This window comes from Eubalaena glacialis, chromosome 15 (assembly GCF_028564815.1).
Source record: "Eubalaena glacialis isolate mEubGla1 chromosome 15, mEubGla1.1.hap2.+ XY, whole genome shotgun sequence".
Taxonomy (NCBI): Eukaryota; Metazoa; Chordata; class Mammalia; order Artiodactyla; family Balaenidae; genus Eubalaena; species Eubalaena glacialis.
The window spans coordinates 28039357-28060549 of NC_083730.1; the positions used below are offsets into that span (position 1 = coordinate 28039357).

Genomic DNA, 21193 nt, shown 5'->3' on the forward strand with positions numbered 1-21193 from the left:
AGAATGAAGATGATGATTGGTTAAGGGAGAGTAAGGGTGTTATGGGACCATCCCCTGCTTTAGAGATCAATGTCAGGGGATGAGAGTGGCCCTTCTGACCAGCACGGGGTCCCTCAGGGCGGTAAGGGCACCATGTTCTTGGTGGCCCACCAGCTTGACACTAAGTTGACTCAAGGAAAAGAGGTGGATTTGGTTCTGTTCTTGGTCAAGACCTGAGTCAAGAAGGGCTTTTAGTTCAACTGCTGCAGCTGCTTCTGGCTGCTGATCCCTTGGTCCCCATCCTCGTAGGGGCCTGGGCTCTCCTGATGGTGCGGGGGGAGGACAAGGGGCCACAGTCTGGGTGACCCACACAGCAGGTCACTGGCCCCGGAGGGGCTTGCGTGGCAGCAGTTACTCAGGAGAAAGGCACAAAACTCTCTGGAGCAGATCCTCCTCTCAAATCTCAGCATGAAAAAACTTTCCCTGCTTGGGTTTCCCCATTTTTCCTTTCTGTGTGAATACAAGCTGTCCTCATCACCATCCCTCCTGTTTGTGCAACATGAAAGAGTTACCCGAAGGCTTTTGCATCTGCTTTTTCTTACTTGAGAAAGTCCAAAAATCATTTACTAAGGACCTACTAAGTGCCTCCAAAGGTCTATACAGTTGTCTGCGATTATTGTTATTTATTATTATTATCATTATTATTGTATTGCTCTGAGTTTGCATTGTTTCTACTTTTTTAATGTGATTATAAAAATAATACATGTTTGTTTTAGAGCTTATAGAAAGGACAGAAAAGTATAAATAAGCAGGGAAAAAAATCCCTCATCATACCACATTCAAAGACGTATTAGCTTTAGGGAATGTTTTCTTCTAGGCTTTCCTCTGAGCATTTTTTTTAAAGAAATGAGATCATAGTGAACTTACACATATATTCTATTTATTTGTTTATTTTTTACTTAAAGTTAATGATTTCCCTGCGCCTTTTTAAATGACTTCATAGATATGATGTTTTGGGGGCCACATGGCCACCTGTCATTTAGCACCACAGTTCCTTAGCCTTTCCCCAATGTTGGGTATTTAGGACGTTTCCTGATTAATAAAAGATTCCAGACAGCTGTGTGTCTGGTTCAAAGCCCTCTGATCTGTCGACGAAAATTCAATTAACTATCAAGTTAAGAAGAAAAAAAAAGGGGATTTTATTCAAGCCAAACTGAAGATTATAACCAGGGAAGCAGATTCTCAGAAAGCTCTGAGAACTGTTCCACCTGTTAGAAGTCGAAGGCACAGTCATATACGTTTTTGAGACAAAGGATTGTACATCAAAATGACATACTGATATTTTACATAAAGTTCACCATGGATACATAGTCCACGTAAACACATACAAAGCGAACAGCAAGTCACCATGACCCCCTACAGAAGTGGGAAAGAACATTACTCTTTTAAGAAGTTACACTGCTAGCTTCAGCAGAAAGAAAAAAAAAAAGATCTTTATTGAGCAGGCACTCCCGTCTTTGAGGAGCTCTGCACATTAATGCAGCTGCGCCCTGCACATTAGGGAGGGAGAAGGCCCAAACAAACACAGAGAGATAATTTTATGTTTAATTTTTCTTGTGCTGCCTTAAAATATAAATTTTATTTCATCAGATCAAAGTTTGATCATTTCCTGAGGATCCTGGAAGGGTTATCATTGGGACTGAAGGTATAAACATTCTAATACCCTCTGATACATATTCCCAAATTCTCTTCCTGAAAGGTGATTGACACCAATGACCAGCCCTAGGTATTAACATTACATGTATTTTGTCAACTTGATAGGTTAAAAAAACAGAATTGCATAACTTTCATTTGCATGCCTTTGGTTACTAGTGAGATTAAACCCACACCACAATTTACCTTGATTTTGCATGTGTAAGATTCACAAAGCACAAAAGAGTATGGATGTGGAAAGTAAGACTCCTTCTCACCTGGTCCTCCAACAGCTTTCTCGTCTCCTCTGGAAGAGAACACTGAGTTACATGCCGTTAAGTTGTATGTTATTAGATTTAAGCTCTTACACGTTTGTTAGAATTTATATATCTGCTTTTGTGGACTGTTTATATCCTTAGGTCGAGGATTATTTCTCCCCTTGGACAGGTGAGGAAATTGAGGCTTCAAGAGGTGAAATGCCAGGAGTCACATAGTTAGCAAAAGGGGGTGAGCTCCGGGGGTATCTCTATCCGGGAATCTTTGGAGGCAGGAATGAGGCGGCTGCAGGCACGTGTGACTGGGAGGGAATGCCTTCTCACCCAGGAATGTCTCCCTCATCAAACTGCGGCTGCTGCCCGAAATCCCACCAAGGGCTGGCCCGCAGTTGGGCCATTCCAGTGTCTGAGAACTGGGAACTGGCAGCTTCTGAGGTGAGCACTGCACGTGGCACGTGGCCGAGCCCTGGCCCTGCCTCCTCTGCTCTGCTTTTCTGGTCCCCTCACACCCCACCCCAGGCCAGTTCAGGCCCCCTAGCCAGTTGCCCTTCAAATCCAGCCTCTCCCTGCCTGGAAGGGTGAGAGTTTAGAAACACCTCTGTGTCTACAACCCCTCTACCTGCCCCAGGAGGGCTGCACCCAGTGAGGCATCTGGAGTGTGTCCCCCCACCCCACCTTGTTTCTTCCTCTTTCCTGGGACGTGAAAACCTCCTGCTCTAAGTTTCCTCAAGAGGGACCCTGGAGAGGGTGGGATTCAGGATCCTGGAGTTCTAGAACCTAAAGGTACCCGAGTCAGCCCCCTTTCCCGACTCTGCTTGCTTAAGGGATCTTGGGTAAGACAATTTTACATCAGGTTTGTATACACGTCTCTGCTCTAGAAAGGGCTATAAGCATGTAGGGATGACACACAGAGAGGTAGGCAAAGGGGACCAGTGACTCAGGGCAGAATGTGTGGTGCCGAAAGGCTTATGAGAGAGTGCTGACTGGGCCGGGGGCTCAAGGAGGAGAAGACACTTCAGCTGGACTTTGAAGTTTGGGTGGGATTCGAGTAAGTGGGGGATGGGATGAGGGTGAGTGGGAATGCCAAGGGCAAAGGTGTGAGAGTTGAAATGCCATGGTGGGTCACGAGGCTGCAGGCAAAGCTGCAGGCAGCTGCTGGAAGGGCCCCTGAGTTGAGGGTTTGGAACTTGTCCTTTGGCGATGGGGATTCTTGGAAGGTTCTGGAACAGAGGAGGGGTGCTGCTGGCATGGTTCTTAGGGAGCCAGCTCTGAGGGAGCATAGGAGTGCGTGAAGACTGGAGATGAGGCTCGGAGGTTGGTGCCTTCCCATCCTCTACTGACCTGGGGAATGTAGAAATGACAGTGGCTTCAGTCTCCCCCTGCAGAGCCCGAGGAGGCATGACCTTCCTTGGAGGTGGCTTGTGAGGACAGGATGCAGATGCCATTTCATCCGGAGGCACCCGGCCAGCCTTTGTGTGATCTGGGCTGCAGGCCCAGTGCCCCACTGGGTTGGGCACTCAGCGCCTGGAGTCCTGGGCTCTGGCATCAGGGGTGCGATTTCCCAAGGAAACCCAAGTGTCCACAGTGCCCAGCGCCCTGCACCCCACGGATTCAGCCTGTTTTGGCTCAATGTCCCTGGTGATTCCGACATCTGAGGGGGCATTTCCTGACACTTGGCCCCAGGGCCTGCTGTATGCAAAGGCAGGTGGTGCAGTTACCCACACACTGTGAATGGAGCGCTATGGATGCACCACACCCCCGCCCCCATAAACCATCTCCACTGGCCTCCTCCAGTGCTGAAGCCCCAGGTTAGGAATCTGTGACGCTGGGTCTCCCATCAAAATGGGGGAGGATCTCAGAGAATATTTAAGCAAGCTCCTTCATTTTACTACAGTCTATGGTTTTGGTTTTTTTTTTAAACTTATTTATTTATTTATTTATTTTTGGCTGTGTTGGGTCTTCGTTTCTGTGCGAGGGCTTTCTCTAGTTGTGGCAAGCGGGGGCCACTCTTCATCGCTGTGCGCGGGCCTCTCACTATCGTGGCCTCTCTTGTTGCGGAGCACAGGCTCCAGACGCGCAGGCTCAGTAGTTGTGGCTCACGGGCCCAGTTGCTCCGCGGCATGTGGGATCTTCCCAGACCAGGGCTCGAACCCATGTCCCCTGCATTGGCAGGCAGATTCTCAACCACTGCGCCACCAGGGAAGCCCTATGGTTTGTTTTATAGAAAAATATTATCACTAAATGATTGACGGCAAAGGCAGCAGCTCTAATACTTGAAATAATAATAATATAAATTTATAAATAGTTAAAAATATTGGATAATGACAGATACTGTATGATATCACTTATATGTGGAAGCTAAAAAATAAAACAAACTAGTGAATATAACAAAACAAAAATAGACTCACGGATATAGAGGACAAACTAGTGGTTACCAGTGGGGAGGGGATGAGAGGAGAGGCAAGATAGGGGTAGGGGATTAAGAGGTACGAACTATTATGTATAAAATAAGCTACAAGGGTATATTGTACAACACAGGGAATACAGCCAATATTTTATAATAATTGTAAATGGAATATAACCTTTAAAAATGGTGAATCACTATGTTGTACACCTGAAACATATAATAACATTGTACATCAACAATACTTCAATAAAATCTTTTTGTAGAATATTGGATAATAGAAAAGTCGTGTGTGTGTGTAAAAAGCATGGGGACAAAAGGGGAGGAAGAAGCAAGGGCCTTGGGATCAGACATGGACTTGAATACTTTCTCTGCTCCTTCCAGGTTCTGGGCAGATTATGAATCTAATCTTATGAGCCTCAATTTCCTCATTTGTGAAATGGGGGGATAATAATACCTACCTCCAAGCTGTTGGGAGGATTCAAAATAAGAAAAACCTATCACGGTGCCTGGAACATATATATATATATATATATATTTTTTTTTTTTTTTGGCTGTGCTGTGCGGCTTGTGGGATCTTAGTTCCCCGACCAGGGATCGAACGCGGGGCCGTAGCCATGAAAGTGCAAAGTCCTAACCATTGGACTGCCAGTCCTAACGCTGGAACATATATTTTTTAACTCACTGCCATACATCTTAGTAACCCTTCATAAGTTTTGGAGGATATTATCAATGGAGGTAATGCCACTCTCATGGGCACTTCTGTCTGTTTTTAAATTGCTTCTCCAATGTATGATTTTGTCTTTTGCCCTGAAACTCCCCCTGGCAGTTGACTCTGGGAAGCCTGGGCCGCTTTTGCTACCCTCCGACGGCTGCAGGAATTACTGCCATGAGAGTCAGGGGTTAAGAGACATGACTGTGGGTTACACAGCAGGAGACCTAGCTAAGCAGGGCTGTCATCAGCGACAACAGAGTAAAGCTGAGCCTCAGTGAGCCTATCACAGATTTCATAATCAGAAAATCTAGACCGAAGCTATTTGAATTTTAACAGTCACAGAACTTTTAAGTAAGTACAAGGTGTGAAGTGGCACCCTAAGCTTTTCAGTGCTCAGGGCCTTAAAATATCTGAATCCAGTCTTGAATAACTCAGTTTAAATAATTCTTTACATGTCACATTTCCCCAGGTTTAAGGCAACGTTTAATGTTAGTTTCACCAGCAAGGTGCAAAGATTTCTCGAGGCTGCCACAGCCCAGGAAGTTCCCTGCAGCGACTCCAAGTCCTGTGATTGCAGTTCTGCACTTTGGTTTTAAAAAAAATTATTTTAACACATTTTTATCATGAACAAATTGAGAAGAAGATGGAGAACAATGTGACAAACAACCATGTAGTCACGACTGTGGATTATCAATGTTAACAAATGTTAACATTCTGCCCTATGTATTTCAAATCTTTTCCTCTCTTTTAAAATAAATTAGACATAAAAAACAGAGCACCCTTTGTAGCACTTGATTGCTATATTTTCTATCTTGTTTGCTAATATTTTCATGTGTGTTTGTGTAATCACCGGAGCTGTAGGGTAAGCACTGAGAAAACATGAGTTTGCTCACCTTGGGGTCCTGACCCAGGCCCCGGCACAGTTGCTGGCACAGAGTAGATGCTCAATAGATTTTTGTTGAATGAATGAATGAATGAGTGAATAAAGCTTCTTTTTCCTTTGTTATCCTCCTTCATATCTCCACGTACCTTTTCCTCACTGGAGTTTCGTTGGCTAATAATGGACAATTCTTACACTTAGCTCAGGAATAGAATTCAAATTACTGTGTAAAATATATTGGTTTTGAAAATTACACAATCAGGTTTTTTGGAGATGAATTAGAAAATGTTGCTAAACTGAAAGAAGGAATAAACCTGAATCCTCCCTTTCAAAGATAACCAGCTTTATGGTTTAAAACCCTACAAAAATGGGATCATTAATGCATATCCCCTTTTATAACTTGCATTTTTCACTGAATTTATTATGCACATCTTTATGTGTCATAGTTCCTGCTAAATATTGTAATAACTGATGTCTTCTTAGTAGTCTGTCACTTCTACAACCCTGGGAGGACTGTCTTGTGAAGGGACACCCGGGTCTCACAGGGGCCAGTTTGGGCGGGAGAGTGAGAATGCTTCTGGCTGACCCCTCGTGCGCTCGGTGGACACAAGTCTCGCTGGCCGGACTCTCTCTAAGGAGCCTGTGAGTTTCCTAGCTGAGTGCTGGGCTGGGAATTGCTTGAATATGCTTGTGAACCAGCTTATTTTCAAAATCGCAGGTGGAAATACTACTGTTTTCTTGGCCTATAGACAGTCTGGTACAGGCTTTTAGGAATAAAGGTTTTTACAGTGAGAAAGCCAGAAAGTGCTGGGTTTAAACCTTAGGTTGGCCACTTGTTAGCCTTGTGGCCTTGGGCAAGTTACTAAACCTCTCTGAGCTGCACATGTCATCACCTATAAGTGCAGAAAATGGGACTTGCCACATTAGCCTGTTGTTGGAATAGAGATAATGTATGTGAAGGGCCTGGTTCACTGTAGGTGCTCAGTAAATGTTTCCCTTCCTGATAAACCAAACCCAAATTCTCTCTAAGAAATACCTCGCAATATTACCTCGAAATATCTCTTTGAAAGGAAACATAACAGATAAATAAATAAAGGTATTTATATTATAGATGTTTACAATATATTTATAAATGCATATAAGATAGATTTATATATTATACGTATATAATATTTATATTATGAATAGATAAATATATAAAGAACTTGAGCCAGAACCAAGTGGAGCGCTGCTCTTCCCTGAACACTAAGAACGGGACGGGCGTTTTGCTGTGGCTTCGGGCTCTGTCCTGTGAGCTGTGCCTATTCCTCCCCCAGGCCGGCTCCGCTCCGCCGAGGAGGCTGGCGAGTGTGAGAAGAGAATCGGAGTCACGTGGCAGAGCATCGATTGAGCGCCTCCTGTGTGCAGCCTTCTGCTCACGGGCCCCAAGGGCGTCCTCCGCCCAGCGTCTGGTTGGAAATGGGGCAGACTCGCAGGCGGGAGGTGACCTGGTCTTGCCATTGAGGACACAGCTCAGCCCTGTAAAACTTTCGGTCAAGAACTTTGGAGACATCGAGACAGTTCTCCCGACTTGAAAGATGGGAATAGAGGCCTAGAGAGATGTAGAGACTTGACTGAGGTCACTCAGCTCATTAGTGGCTGATCCGGGTGGACCAGAGCCCAGCTCCAGCCACTGTCGCTGCCCCATTTCCCTTAGTGTAGAGACTTTATTAGAGGGCTTTATTTTTAGGGGTTTAACTGTTTTATTTTTGTTTGCTTTATTCTCTACTTAAAAGTTAAAGTTTACCCCACGTACCAGGGTCTTTAACGGGACTTTAAAATTCTAGAAGGTGCACTGGAGCTCCGTGTTGTGGGCAGTGGTTCTTAACGAGGTCGATTGTCTCAACAGGGGACACTTGGCGATGTCTGGAGACAGTTTTGGTCATCACGGCAGGAGGGTGGGGGATGAGGAGCTGCTGGCCTCAGAGAGTAGAGACCAGGGGTGCTGCTCGCCAGAGGATCACAGGACAGTCCCACAGTAAGGACTGTGCAGCCCCCAATGTCAGCAGCGCCAGATTGATGGGGCGGCGGCAGCCCTTTCCTCTGTAGCCTTCTCTTTTGACTTGGTCAGCTTCCCTCCGGGAAACCCATCCATGCCCAGACCTTTGTGGGGGCTGGGTGGCTGGGACCAGGCGTGCTCAGTAAGCTGACTTCCAGGTCAGCCCAGCTGTTTTTAGCCTGGTATCTCCGTATATGAAGAGTGCCGTCTGCAGGGTGGGCAGGCAGAAGGCCCGGACTGCTTGGGCTTAAGGCAGGGGACTTGGGTGTGTGGAGGTGGGGAGTGTTTAACACTCCTTATAAACCTGAAGCAACTCTCCTGCCCGCGGCTCCATTCTGCAACCCCACCTTCAGTGGCCCCGGCGCCGTGATTTCCCGAGCCTTCCTGCGTCCTGCATGGAGAATAGATTTACTTCTTACAGGCGGTCAGGGCTCCACTGTCTCTGGCCTAAGGCACTTACTCGTCTGCTTTGCATCTTCCAAAATGTTGTCGCTGGCCCCTGCTACTCCTCTCCATCCATGCTCACGCCCTTGTTATGCCTTTACTGTCCTTTCAGTCAGGTTGGGGGAGGGAGCGAAGAGGACCATGTGTGTTGAGTCCATTATCTTAAACCAGGAGGCGTGTCCTTATGAGTTGGAAACTAGATTTCATTAAAAGCTTTGCCGTGTGTGGGGCCTCTGGGGAAGGCAAGGAGCTGGCGAGCTGGAGCTCTTCTGGTGTGAGTCTCTGGAGGCGGAATTGAAGGGCGCACCAGGCGGGGTAGGGGAGCTCTGCGACCTTGATCTCACTAAGCCTCAGGTTCCCTGCGTGTACAATGTGTAACCCTGCCCTGCCCGTAAAGGTGAAGTAAGGGCACGGATGTAGACGAGCAGAGAACACTGTGAAGGGCTGTGATTTATTACCGTCATCCTGCTGGGTGGACATCTCTCTCTTCTCCACTAGGCGTGATCAAGGCGAGGTGTCATGTGGCACGCGCCAGAATGTGACTCTCTGGTGATGGGCTTACCCAGCACGTGAGCATGAGTACCGACTGCCTCGTTCTCTTGCCAGAGGTCTCCAGTTTGGTTGGCAGAGTGGTGATCAGCTGGCCAATTGGACGGGGATCTTTAATGTCATGGACGACCCAGCAGTGCAGAGTGGCAGTGACTCCAGCTCCAGGTACAGACCCCGGCGAACGACCAGGGAAGGGGGAAGCTCATCCCAGGGTGACCCTGCATCCCCTGCCCCATGGCCTACCCCCCAGGGCTGCCCTCAGGGAAGAAGCAGTCTCAGCACAGTGGCCCAGAGCTCACTTTGGGATCCTGCCTTGTCTGCTTTGACAGGAGGGGTGAGGGCTAGGACCCAGCCAGAACAAAGCAGGGACTCCTGGGCCCCTCTCTTTTGGGGTGGGGGCTGGGATGGGGGCTGGAGAGGGTGTCTGGGTCTCCAGCCTCCATTTGAGATGGGGGCAACATTCCACCCCTGCTGCAAGGCTTCCGGATACCAGGCCACAGGTGTGTGTAGATTTGTGGGGGTGAAATCGGGCTGGGTGAGGGTCGTGGGCTCCCTGTTCCTCTGAAATCCCACTGCACAGGCCATCCCTACTCTGCCCATCTGTGAGGCTGACCTTGGCTGGGGAAGAACGTTTTCATCAAATACGATGTTGAGGGCTTCCCTGGTGGCATAGTGGTTGAGAATCCGCCTGCCAATGCAGGGGACACGGCTTGGAGCCCTGGTCCGGGAAGATCCCACGTGCCGCGGAGCAACTAAGCCCGTGTGCCACAACTACTGAGCCTGCGTGCCGCAACTACTGAAGCCCACGTGCCTCGAGCCTGTGCTCCGCAACAAGAGAAGCCACCACAATGAGAAGCCCGCACACTGCAATGAAGAGTAGCCCCCGCTCGCCGCAACTAGAGAAAGCCTGTACGCAGCAACGAAGGCCAAATGCAGCCAAAAATAAATAAATAAAATAAATAAATTTATTAAAAAAAAAAGATACGATGCTGAGAATTGACATTCATACCATCACATGGTTATTTCTTCTTGATCGGCTGTAGTGTTTGGAGTTAAATAAGTAATTAAGGGCACTCTGTATATTCAGGAGTAGGAATTCAGGAACTATTTGTAGAATGAATGAAAATGGAATATTCTCAGGTGGGGCACACTCATTGCGGGGGGCAGGGGGGAGCATTGTGGGGAATTTTTCTGATAAGATGGGATGCTCTCTCTGTTTGGAGCTGGGTGTGGCTGGAACTTCCCAGCTAAGGGTTTCCTGGGGCTAAGTTGTTTGTTTCCTTAATTTTTGCATTTATAAGTATGGGCTAACTTTCAGATCAGTTTCCCTGGGAAAGAGGCCTGAGTTTTCACTGCTGTTAATTTTGACACCAAAACATCAAATCGACCCTGCAGAGGAGACGTAGTATGTTTTTCAGGGACCTCAATGCCTATGATTTTGTTCAATGCTTTGAAAAAGAACAGATGTGGCTCCAGTGTCAGAAGCCATTTGGGAAGGTGTCCACAGACAGGCCTTGGGGTGTGGTGGGCGGCCTCGGGCCGTGGCCTGGGATCAGGGTCTTATTCTGGCCTTTTAGGAGCCCAGTTCTTTCCACATATGCGTGGTGGGAGCCCTGGCCAGCCGCTTGGCCCCTGGGATGTCACCCAGTGAGAGTGACAAGTCCAGAGCTGTCTGTTCCATATGTTGAGCCTCCAATGTTGGTCCTTCTGCTGTGTGACCTGCCCACACAGATGGGGAGTGGTCTAGATAAGTCTTCAGGTGTCTCCCTGGGAAGGACTCCTTGAAGAGCTCACTGAGAGGTGAGCTAGAAGGTGCTAACAAATTGAGCAAGACAGAGCAGGCCCCTGGGAGGCCATTCTGGGCAGATGTCCTGGGCAGGGGCTGCACGAATTCTAACTTTTCCTCCTGCCAGCAGCTTTGTTCTCTCTGCCCTTTTCCTGCAATCTTGTCTCTAATTTCTCTACCTATCTCACCCCACCTAGTGTCTCCTCTCCCTTTCTTCCTGTTACCCTTTTTTGTCCACTTTTCTTTCTCAGTCCCTGTGTTCTGCCTCTCTCCTCCTCCCTCTCATCTCTCTTCCCCTTTATCCTCTCTCCCTCTCTCAGCAACTCAGGCCAGCCTTCCCTTCCCTGTCTCCTGGGGTCCCTCAGGGCCAGAGACACCTCTGGCATCTGTCAGGTTCCCTTTATTCAACATTGTTACCAATTGAGTTGATTTCCTTCCAGAGAGCCGCCATTTGACCAAGAGCTCCCTTAGCCACTGAATAAATGTGATGGCCACACATTCCAAGTTCTTCTGGGACACTTCCAACTCATATCCCAATTTCCAGTTGACCGCCAAACTCCCCACATATGTGAGAAAACACAGTATGTATTTCACACGTGTAGAAAATAATGGTTAATATAATTAGAACTGACCTGTATGTTGGTGATTCTTTTCTTTGGCGTGGGAGCAGCTTCTGCCTTCTTTAAAATGGACAGGACAGCTCCTGGCAGCAGACGTTCAGGGCTTGGGGGACACTGTGAAAAGGGCTCTGCAGAGTGAAAGTGCATCATCCCAGCGGACAACTCTCTGTGCCTGGAATACGGATGAGCTTTGTGGTATTGTTCACCTACTGAATAATTCAGCGTATGCCGTATTTTGCTATCTGTAGCTGTGTGGTATGTTGAAATGTGGTACACCTGATGTCATTTTTTATTAACACTGTTGGAAGAGAGGTCAGGAGGTACCATTTATAACAGAGGATAAAGAGGGGCAAAAAAAGAAATGACTCGTAAATTGAATACTCAACCAGGAGCCACAAGGAGAAGGAGCAGGTCCAAATGATCGGTCTGGAACACTCCAAACAGGACCGCAAAGGAAATCCAGGCCAGATGGTGCTCATAAAGGCTGTGGCCAGGTCTTCACTTTGGACATGAGCTGGGGGAAGTCCAGACCCAACTGGAAAGTGTATGAGTTACAAAATATACACTGACATATAGCTTTATTGATTTCAAATCTAGATCTAAAAGCGTCCAATAAACATCCCTAGGAGAACTGCTTTAGTGAACAGATAGGAATAATTGTTAATCAGCCAATGCTTCTATTTAAGTGGGTGCTTTGAACAAGCAGGAAGGTCTTTGAAGACAGTTCTCATCATGTTCAAATTATGTGTTTATGTTTCTGTCTCCCCACCTAGACAGTGATTGTGCTTCTCCATTTTTGAATTTTTAGCACCCAGTATGGCAGCGGCTCAATAAATGTTAATTGAATAAAAGAATGCATTAAGCAAGAACATAGTAAAGACTATTGTTAAGAACGCAAACTTCAGTGTCAGTGTCCTGGAATTCTCCCTTAGAGATTTATTCCTTTGGATTAAACCTTGTCTTCTGGCACTGTCTTTGAAAATTAATCCCTGGGAAAGGGAAACACTTTGGAATCATAAACTCTTTCACAGTTTGGAATGACCAGAGAATGTTTTCTTTTGAGAAGAGCAGGTAGTAAGGAAGTCTGAGAGTTCTGGGTGGCAGAGTGGGAAAGGGGAAACATAGTGGGGGAGGGGTATGTAGAAAAATAGAAGGCAATGAAGGCAGATGATGTAGTTTTGCAATAACTGACTGAGAACTACACCCCCCCAAACCACCCCCACCACGGCACATGGTGATTCTGGAAAGGGTAGATAGGGGAGGGGAAGGGGAGAGAGAGCACTTGTCCTGTCAGCTCACTGCTTTGACCTCTCCAGCCCGGCCAGCTGCCTGCAAGACCAGTGACCACCTGGAGGGCAGGGGAGGCACAGCACCCGTCTGTCTTGCAAAGTGGATAGGCAGCGTTGCCTCCGCTGCCTCAGGACATCCCAAGGGAAGGTCCCCCGGTCACAAGGGCTGAGGGCAGTGGAGGCAGGAGTCCCCCAGGTGCTGACTCTCAGCCTGGCTTGTAGCCACAGCTCAAAAGCCTTCACTCAACTTCTGCCAAATGGATCCTGCTCCATATCCCAGTCCTGTCCTCCTGCCGGGATCCACCTCCCACTAGGCCTCCTCCTGGAAGCCTTCCCTGATAGCCCCTTTCACTCTATGTTCACTCTAAGATGTGTCTGCACAGAGGGCTATTTCTATCATTACACAGGCAGAGAACTCTCCAGCAAGTGCACATGAACCACTCTGTGTTTGCTCGGGCATTCCCCAAACCTCGAGGAGCCTCCTACCCTGGGGAACTGGGCTGGACTGCCTGTGAATGCAACTTCAGGGCCCCCCGGACACGATAGCTTCAGACACAGCCCACAGGCAGCCTGGCTGGCTGGCCCCATCAGCCCCTCCTCCCAGGGTGCACACAGCCTTGGCCTCCTGCTCCGAGATGGATGGCAGGAGATGGCTTGCAAAGATAGCTCAAGGAACACTTCTCTCTGAGGTCTAGGGCAGAGCTGGCCCAGACTGCCGCCCGCCCAAGCTGTCTGTTCCCGGGACAGCATTTTTCCTGTGCTGCTGGGCTTCTGACTGGGGTGCTGGGGACTTTCCACAGAGGAAGGTAGCACCAGCCACAGGAGTAAAGGGCAGGCCCCAAACTGGTGACACAAGAGCCTCTTCGCTCCGCAGAACAGCAGGCCAAGTAAGTGTCAAGGCTAGAGCTTTTCTCTCTGGGTCAAGGTCTGTGTTGTGCCTAGCATGTACCGTGAAGTATGGGGTGTGGAATCGTCATATTTCAGAGCTGGAAGGAACTAGACTGAATTCAATTTAGCACTTTATTATGCTATATTGAATTGCTCCCTAATTGTTTCAAGACAGTGTATAATTAAGGAATAAATTGTGTGATACGGATGGCAAGTGCTCCAGGAGCCTAGTGTAGAAGTCAGAGGCGCTTCCATGGAGGGGCTAGACTTGGCTTGGATGTAGATGCGTGATGCCTGTGGCCGAGTGCTACTGGGGGCTGGCTGTGTGCCAGGCATGGTGCTGGGCGCCTGACACGTATTACTGCAGTTAATCCTCACACTCAGAGCTTTGAGGTGGGTACTGTCATTGCTGCCATTTTACAGAGGAGGAACTGAGTCCCCACTTCCAGGTGTGGTGGGTGGTGCAGCTGGAACACACCCCATGCAGTGTGACTCTGAGTCCTAGCACTAGTGGGCCATGCACGACGGAGGGGTTCTTCTTTCTGGGCTGTGGACAGACATCCAAGGTTGGGTTGGGTTGGGTCCCCTCGGTTCTCCTTGCCAAGTCCTCTCAGACCGTCTATTCCTGCCCTCAGCTCCTGGCTGTTAGACTGGACTAAAATGGCCATATTGATCTAGGTAGGTGATTACGCGCATATCTTCTTCGAGTATTGTCATTAACACTAGAGGCAAGACAGTCTTTAGGGTCTTTCATCCCTTCCTCTCCTCTCTCCCACTTTTTATATTCTGTGTCCACCCACCCTCCACCCCCAGCCTCTATGCTTCGTGTTTTCCTGATTGTTATCCCTGAAAAATGCTTCCTTCCATCTGCTCCTGGGGGTCCTGGATTTCAAAGAGGAGCCCTTGGTGGCAGGGTTAGCCCAAGGGAAAGACTTTTCCATGGTGGACTTACAGGTGTGGTGACAGCTGTGAGGGGTGGGGTCTGCATGCCTGCATTGTGGGTGCAGGCTGGCTTAGCATAAGCCTTTCTGGTCAATTTTCACTTCTGCAGAAAAGGACCTAAATAAATAAATAGCCGGAACTCTTGGGCTCCATCCAAGATGGCACTGCTTCCTCCTTTCCTCCCACGCACCCAATGTGGGCCTCTGGTGGCAGAGAGACAGAAGAAGCTGACTGTGAAGGCAGGGTTGTTGGGGCCCTGAGACTCCTCGGGTGGTGCCATTCCATGAGCTTTGTGGCCCTTAGTTTAGTCTGAATTGAGTGTCCTGGGCAAATAACCACTTACATGATCCTTTCTGTGCCTCAGTTTCCTCCTCTGTGAAACTCCCACCTCGCTCAGTCACTGGTGGAGTCCCCTGGGTGGGCTCACAGCTGGCAGGAGGTGCTCCCTCTCGGGGCCTGGTTTCCACATCAGATGATCGCGGCCTCACCCTTTCCTCACCCCCCGCCAGCTCCTCAAACCCTCTGTTCCTCGCTTCTGTGGCCTGTTCTCCCTCCTCTCCTTCTTCACAGCTCCCATGCTTCCTGCCTCCTGGACCGTCAACAAGAATTTTATACCAGTCACTTAGCACGGACAGGAGGCCACAGAAAGGAGTGAGAATGGAAAGAAATGGAGAATGGAAAGGACAAGAGATCTGGGGTCTGGCCGAGAGGACCAGCATCCACCTGGTAATCAGTTTAGGGAATGCTCAGAAGGTAAGACACCAGGGTCGTCCAGTTGTCCACTCTGTGTAGCCATGCATAGCCCACACCACCTTCTTCAATGGCCATGAGGTCTGTGGGACAGTGGGCAATGGGGCTCCCAGAGCCTCACAAAGAGGCTGTCTTCCACTGCAGGCTTCCCTGGGTGGACTGAAAACCTTCCCTCCCTCCCACTCAGCTGGAGCTCCTAGGTTTACCTTTTGAAGCCTCACAGAACACTTAAGTCTGTTCTTCTTCATCCAGCTTTTCCTTCACACATCAGGGAACCCCATTCTCTCCACCTTACCCACGGCCAGCTCTGCATATGCTCACTATCTTAGTCAGTGCAGGCTGCTATAATGAAATACCACAGGCCAGGAGGCTCATAAACAGAGATTTATTTTCCACAGTTCTGGAGGCTGGAAGTCTGAGCCTGCATGGGCGCCAGCATGGTCAGGTTCTGGTGAGGCCCCTCTTCTAGGTATCAGACTGTCATCTTCTTGTTCTGTCCTCACATGGTAGAAGGGGCTAGAGAGCTCTCTGGGGGCCTCTTTTATAAGGGCACTAATCCCATTCATGGGGGCTCCACCCTCATGACCTCATTACCTCCCAAAGGCCCCACCTCCTGATACCATCACCTTGGGGGTTAGGATTCAGCATATGAATTTTGGGGGACACACATTCAGCTCACTGCATACACTCATTCCTTCACATTGAGCCTCCACAGTCTCTGTCTCCAGCTTCTCCTACTTCTGGCCTTCTATCAACCCACACCAGTGAGGCTTTTGCCTCCCTGCTCCCCCAAATCTGTTCTTCTCAAGGTCACTGATGACCTCCTAGTTGCTAGATCAGTGGGGCCTTCTCCATGCCCCTCTTCCTTAACCTCTGTTAGCATTGGATGGAGCTGACCTGTTTGTCCCAGAAACGCTCTCTGCTCTGTGCATCCACGTCATAGGGCTCTCCCGGTTTTCCTCTGTCCCACAGGACTTCCTTTTCGGTCTCCTTTGCTGGCTCCTTCTCCCCTGCCACCAGCTGAATGTCAGAGCTGACCGCAGGCCCATCCTCTACCTTCTTCTCTCTTATGTTTGCTCTCTGTCCTGGAGATCTTATTGAGTTCTTTGTCCCTTGACTCTGGGATGGGTATCTCCAGCCTGACCTCCTCACTGGGCTGCAGACGTGTGTATCTGACTGCCTAACCGATCTCCTCTTGGGTGTCTGAGAGTCATAGCAAGCTTAACATGGCCCAGGAACCTTTGATTCACACCCAAACCTATTTGTCTCCATCATTCCCACCTTCTTCAATGGCTCTGTGATCCAACTAGTTGTCCAAGCTAAAATTCTGGGATTTACTGTGATTTTTCTCTTTCTCTTTCACTTTCTAAACGTTGCCTTCAGCATGTCCTACTGGTTCTTCCCCTAACCTCTTTCCTGGTCCGTCTCCTCCCCACCATCTTCTCATGCTGCAATCACTTCCTGTCTCCATGTTTCTTCTCTCTCTTTACAGGCTGTTCTCCCTACAGCAGCTGGAGGGGAACTTTTAAATCAGATCATGATATTCCCCTGCTTGGATGCTCTGCTGTGCTGGGTGGCCCATGAGGCCAACTTGACCTGGTGTTGCTCACCTCTCTGACCTCGATTCCTCTCACTTCCCACCAGCCCCTCTGCCCTGGCCACACTGCTGCTGCTGTCCTGCAGCCTTCTTTGGCCTCCCATAACCCTTCCAGGCACCCTCCCATCCCCTGTCCTGCTTTACTTTTATAGAGCTCATCACTACTTGGCCCTATGCTGAATTAATATTTTGTCTTTTCTCACGGAAGTCCACGAGGGTGGGGCTTTTGTCTGGTTTGGTCATCGCTGTATCCTGGCCTCAAACAGTACCTGGCACATGGTAGTGGATCAGTAAGTCTTTGGTGAGTGAAAGAGGAGAAAAGCTGTCCATGGACGGGTACAGACAGGCAACAGAGGAGTTGCACGTAATCTGGTATAAGGACTGGGCTGGAGGTGTGCCCAGGGGCTGTGGGCACAGGGGAGGGAGGGCAGGGAAGGCTGCCAAAGGAAGCTGACACCTGGGCTGACATCTGATGGATGAGCAGGTTGTAACTAAGAACACACAGCGAGGAAGAGTATTCCAGCCAGAGAGGAAAGAAGACTGACTCACATCCCTGTCCCTGGGAGAGAGAAGAGGGCTCCTAAGGAAGGAGGAGTGGCGAGATTGGGGGGGAGATGAAGTGGGTGGGGGCTACTAGGGAGCAGCTCTTGGCTTGGGCACCTGGGGATGGTAGTCAAAGCCACCAAGAGCTGTGTGACAATATGTGCGTAGAAGATTGACCAGAGCTACTTTAGACCCATGAAGGCTCCAGGCTGCTGAGCCGAATTTTACAAAGGGGAGCTTTTTAGGGCTCCCTGGTCTGGCCCAGAAAATAAGGCCGCCATGTATGTACTCTTGCAGGGAATGTGCTAGATACGGATCTGGGGCCCTGCGGAGCTGCTGGCTGGGGAGGAGGAGTGTCAGCATGAGGCTTTGCCCCTGACCCTCCCCCTAACCTGTGCCAGGAATAACACTCCACTGAGGTTCACACTGGAAGCAGATTAATCCCAGTACAATCAAGGGTTGCGCTCAGAGCGTTAGGCTATGTAGCTTTCAGTTCTGATTTCTCAAAACAGCTCTGGGGATTCCTGTGGACAAATGAAGAGACACTGGTCCAGAGAGGGCCCTGGTCCACGCAGGGGTCGGAGTCAGGTCCCTCCACCACCCAGGAGGGGCAGTGTGTCCTGGCAGCTGTGACTTGCTATTGTTAACAGTCAAACCCTTCTTGCTTCTCCCTGCACCTATCTGAGAAGACACTCCAGTCCTCTGTGTGTCAGGCTGTAATTTCCAGACTTTGATTTCTGTGTGTTTGCCCTCACGGTTAGTATGGTATCTCAAGATGGCAGCTGTTCTGCTCTAAAATAGCACTGAGCTCACTGAAGGGCCGTTGGCCTTGGGAAGGGGAGGGGGCTGCTTACTGAGAAGCTCCCAAATGACCGTGGCTTATGCCAGTCAGGGAGACGGGCTGCACTGCGGTGACTAAGGACATGGGTTCTGGGCTCTTGAAAGTGTGAGATTCCTTTTTTAGTGCCTCCATCCACTGGCTGAATGACCCTGGGCAAGTTACTTTACCTCTTGTAGCCTGAGTCTCTGGTGTAAACCGGGGCAGTAATGCCTGCCTTATAGGGCTGTTGGGAGGATTAAGTGAGGCCAAGTTAAGGATCTAGTATCAGGCTACCACATACAGTTGTGCAAGGTGGGCACTGCACAGAAGTATCTAGCCAAGTGGAGTTGAAATCCAGCTCACTCTCATTGACAAGCCATGTGCCTGGCATGTGAAGAAAAAGGTGCTTTTTCCTAATTCACACAGAGGTGCCATACCCACACTGTTCCTACCCAGTGTGGGATAAATAAACCACTCTGTGGTTCTCTGAGACTCTGCACCAGGCTTGACAGGGGCCCAGGGGTTCAGATTGCTGAGCTGGGGCAGCTTCCCTACTCCTGGGGCTGGTGGAGGTCCAACAGGTGTGCTCTTGCATGACACAAGGACTGCCCTGGGCTCCTGTTTTCTTGAACAGCATTAGTATCTGGGGATGAAGCGGCGTATTAGATAGAAAGCTGAATGCATGGGCTTCATCTTGTACCAGCCAGTGGCTTCTGGGTCTCAAAATATTGCGGCCTCTAAGGAAGATCCCACAGTCCTGAAGGAGCTCTGGAGGTGGGATCAGGTGAACAGAGGAGCCCTCTGTGGGGCAGGCTCATGTGGAGGGGCTGGGAGGAATGACAGAGCCAGACTCTGCACACTGGATCCTGGGCATGCTGAAACGAGGCCTCCTCAGCCTTCCAAGCTGGAGCCCAAGCCTGTGTGGGAGGAGGGGAACCAATATTCAGAACCGTTGCGGTCACGTCTTCATCTGTCTTCTCGCTTAGTAGGGGTCATTGCCTGCTGATCAGGCAGCCAGCGCTGCCCAGCTATGCCCCCACACTCCTGAGGGCACAGAGATGGGGGCAGGATGGATGCAGCCTGGCACCAGCATTGGACTTGGCTGCCAGAAGCCAAGTGGCATCTGAGATGAGCTGGGCTCCTGATCTGAGCGGCTGGGACTATTTATACCTGTGAGGTGCCCGAATGTGGTGCCAGCGTCCCCTCCCCTTTGAGGTGGGTAGAGATCGTCTTTCCAGAGTTGAAAGAAGAGACAGTGACGAACTCACCTTGAGAGGCTAATGGAGTTGAGGAAGTTGGAGAAACTGCTGCTCTCAGTCTTCTAGCAGCTCAAGGGAAAGCTTGAGATATTTAGAGAGAGATCCATGACTTAAAAGGACATTTGTTAGTGGTTTCTTATAGTAAGAGAAAACTTATAAAAATATATGAAAGTGTTTTTAGAATCACTCATAATCCCATTACTCAGAGAAACCTACAATTTTTTTAAAACATCTTTATTGGAGTATAATTGCTTTATAATGGTGTGTTAGTTTCTGCTTTATAACAAAGTGAATCAGCTATACGTATACATATATCCCCATATCTCCTCCCTCTTGCGTCTCCCTTCCACCCTCTCTATCCCACCCCTCTAGGTGGTCACAAAGCACTGTGCTGATCTCTCTGTGCTATGCGGCTGCTTCCCACTAGCTATCGGTTTTACATTTGGTAGTATATATTAGTCCATGCCACTCTCTCACTTCGTCCCAGCTTCCCCTTCCCCTTCCCTGTGTCCTCAAGTCCATTTTCTACATCTGTGTCTTTACTCCTGTCCTGCCCCTAGGTTCTTCATAACCACTTTTTTTTTTTTTTAGATTCCATATATATGTGTTAGCATACGGTATTTGTTTTTCTCTTTCTGACTTCACTCTGTATGACAGTCTCTAGGTCCATCCACCTCACTACAAATAACTCAATTTCGTTTCTTTTTATGGCTGAGTAGTATTCCATTGTATATATGTGCCACATCTTCTTTATCCATTCATCTGTTGATAGACACTTAGGTTGCTTCCATGTCCTGGCTATTGTAAATACAGCTGCAATGAACATTGTGGTACATGACTCTTTTTGAATTATGGGAGAAACCTACTATTAATATCTTGTTACAGTCCTTACCTTTTCCCATGTGTTCATGTATGTATATATAATTCTTTTTGGAGATCATAGTTTGGTAACTTGCTTTTTTCACTCAACATTATCATGAGCATCTTCCCATTACACACAAAAATTTAAGCATCATTTTTGATGTCTGCATGATGGTCAGTATCCAGACCAAAAAGGGATTTCTATGGCTTCCTCCAGAATGCCATCCTTGGGCCTCCTGTCAGAAGCAGAATCGAGGGGTGACTCATGTGGCAATGCTTTTTGCAGTCTTATTTCCTCAAGTCATTCGTCTTTAAAGACTGAAATGGAGCAGCACAGCCTCCCAAAAGCAAAGCCCAGATATGCTGGAGAAAGAAGCAAGGGCTATTAGCTCCATTTTTCAGCTGGAAAACTAGGCTTTAGACCCAGGCCTGGAGTGATTTTGATGACGTGGCTGAGGTACCACATGGAGTGTTTTCAGAGTACCTGGGATTTGTTATCATCACATGTGGTAAGACACACAGACATGGAAATGACTGTCATGAAGGAAGAGGTTTTTATACTTACAGATCTCTAGAAACAGGAAGCACACCATGCCATGTAGGACCACACAGGAAGCACCAGAGTCAGTCAAGAAGCAGAAGGAATGAAGGGGAAAAGTGGGCAAGAGCCATATAGGCAAAGCCTATATGGAAGGAATGGATGCGACAGTGTATGCAGGCTTAAGATTGACTAGTGTGAATAATTTCAGTGGGCTCTGGGGCAGAGGGCTGTCCCTAGTTGTTTGGCAGCTGGCCTTGGGGTGATTAGGGCAGAGGGATAAGTGGCCCTAAGTGTGAGAGGAGGAGGTGGTGGTGGTGGTGG

General features: G+C 48.8%; 1 protein-coding gene across 3 annotated transcripts in view; it reads left to right on the forward strand.

The window, feature by feature from the left end:
• The window catches only part of ST8SIA5 (ST8 alpha-N-acetyl-neuraminide alpha-2,8-sialyltransferase 5), a 70206-nt gene that overhangs the window by 24903 nt on the left and 24110 nt on the right, over positions 1-21193 (forward strand). Inside the window, exon 2 of one of the 3 annotated variants that reach the window (XM_061169887.1) lies at positions 9034-9141. The exons of the other annotated variants lie outside the window; for them this stretch is intronic. Coding sequence (XP_061025870.1) covers positions 9034-9141 — 108 coding nt within the window. The remainder of the gene's footprint in view (positions 1-9033; positions 9142-21193) is intronic. 3 annotated transcript variants of the gene reach the window in all.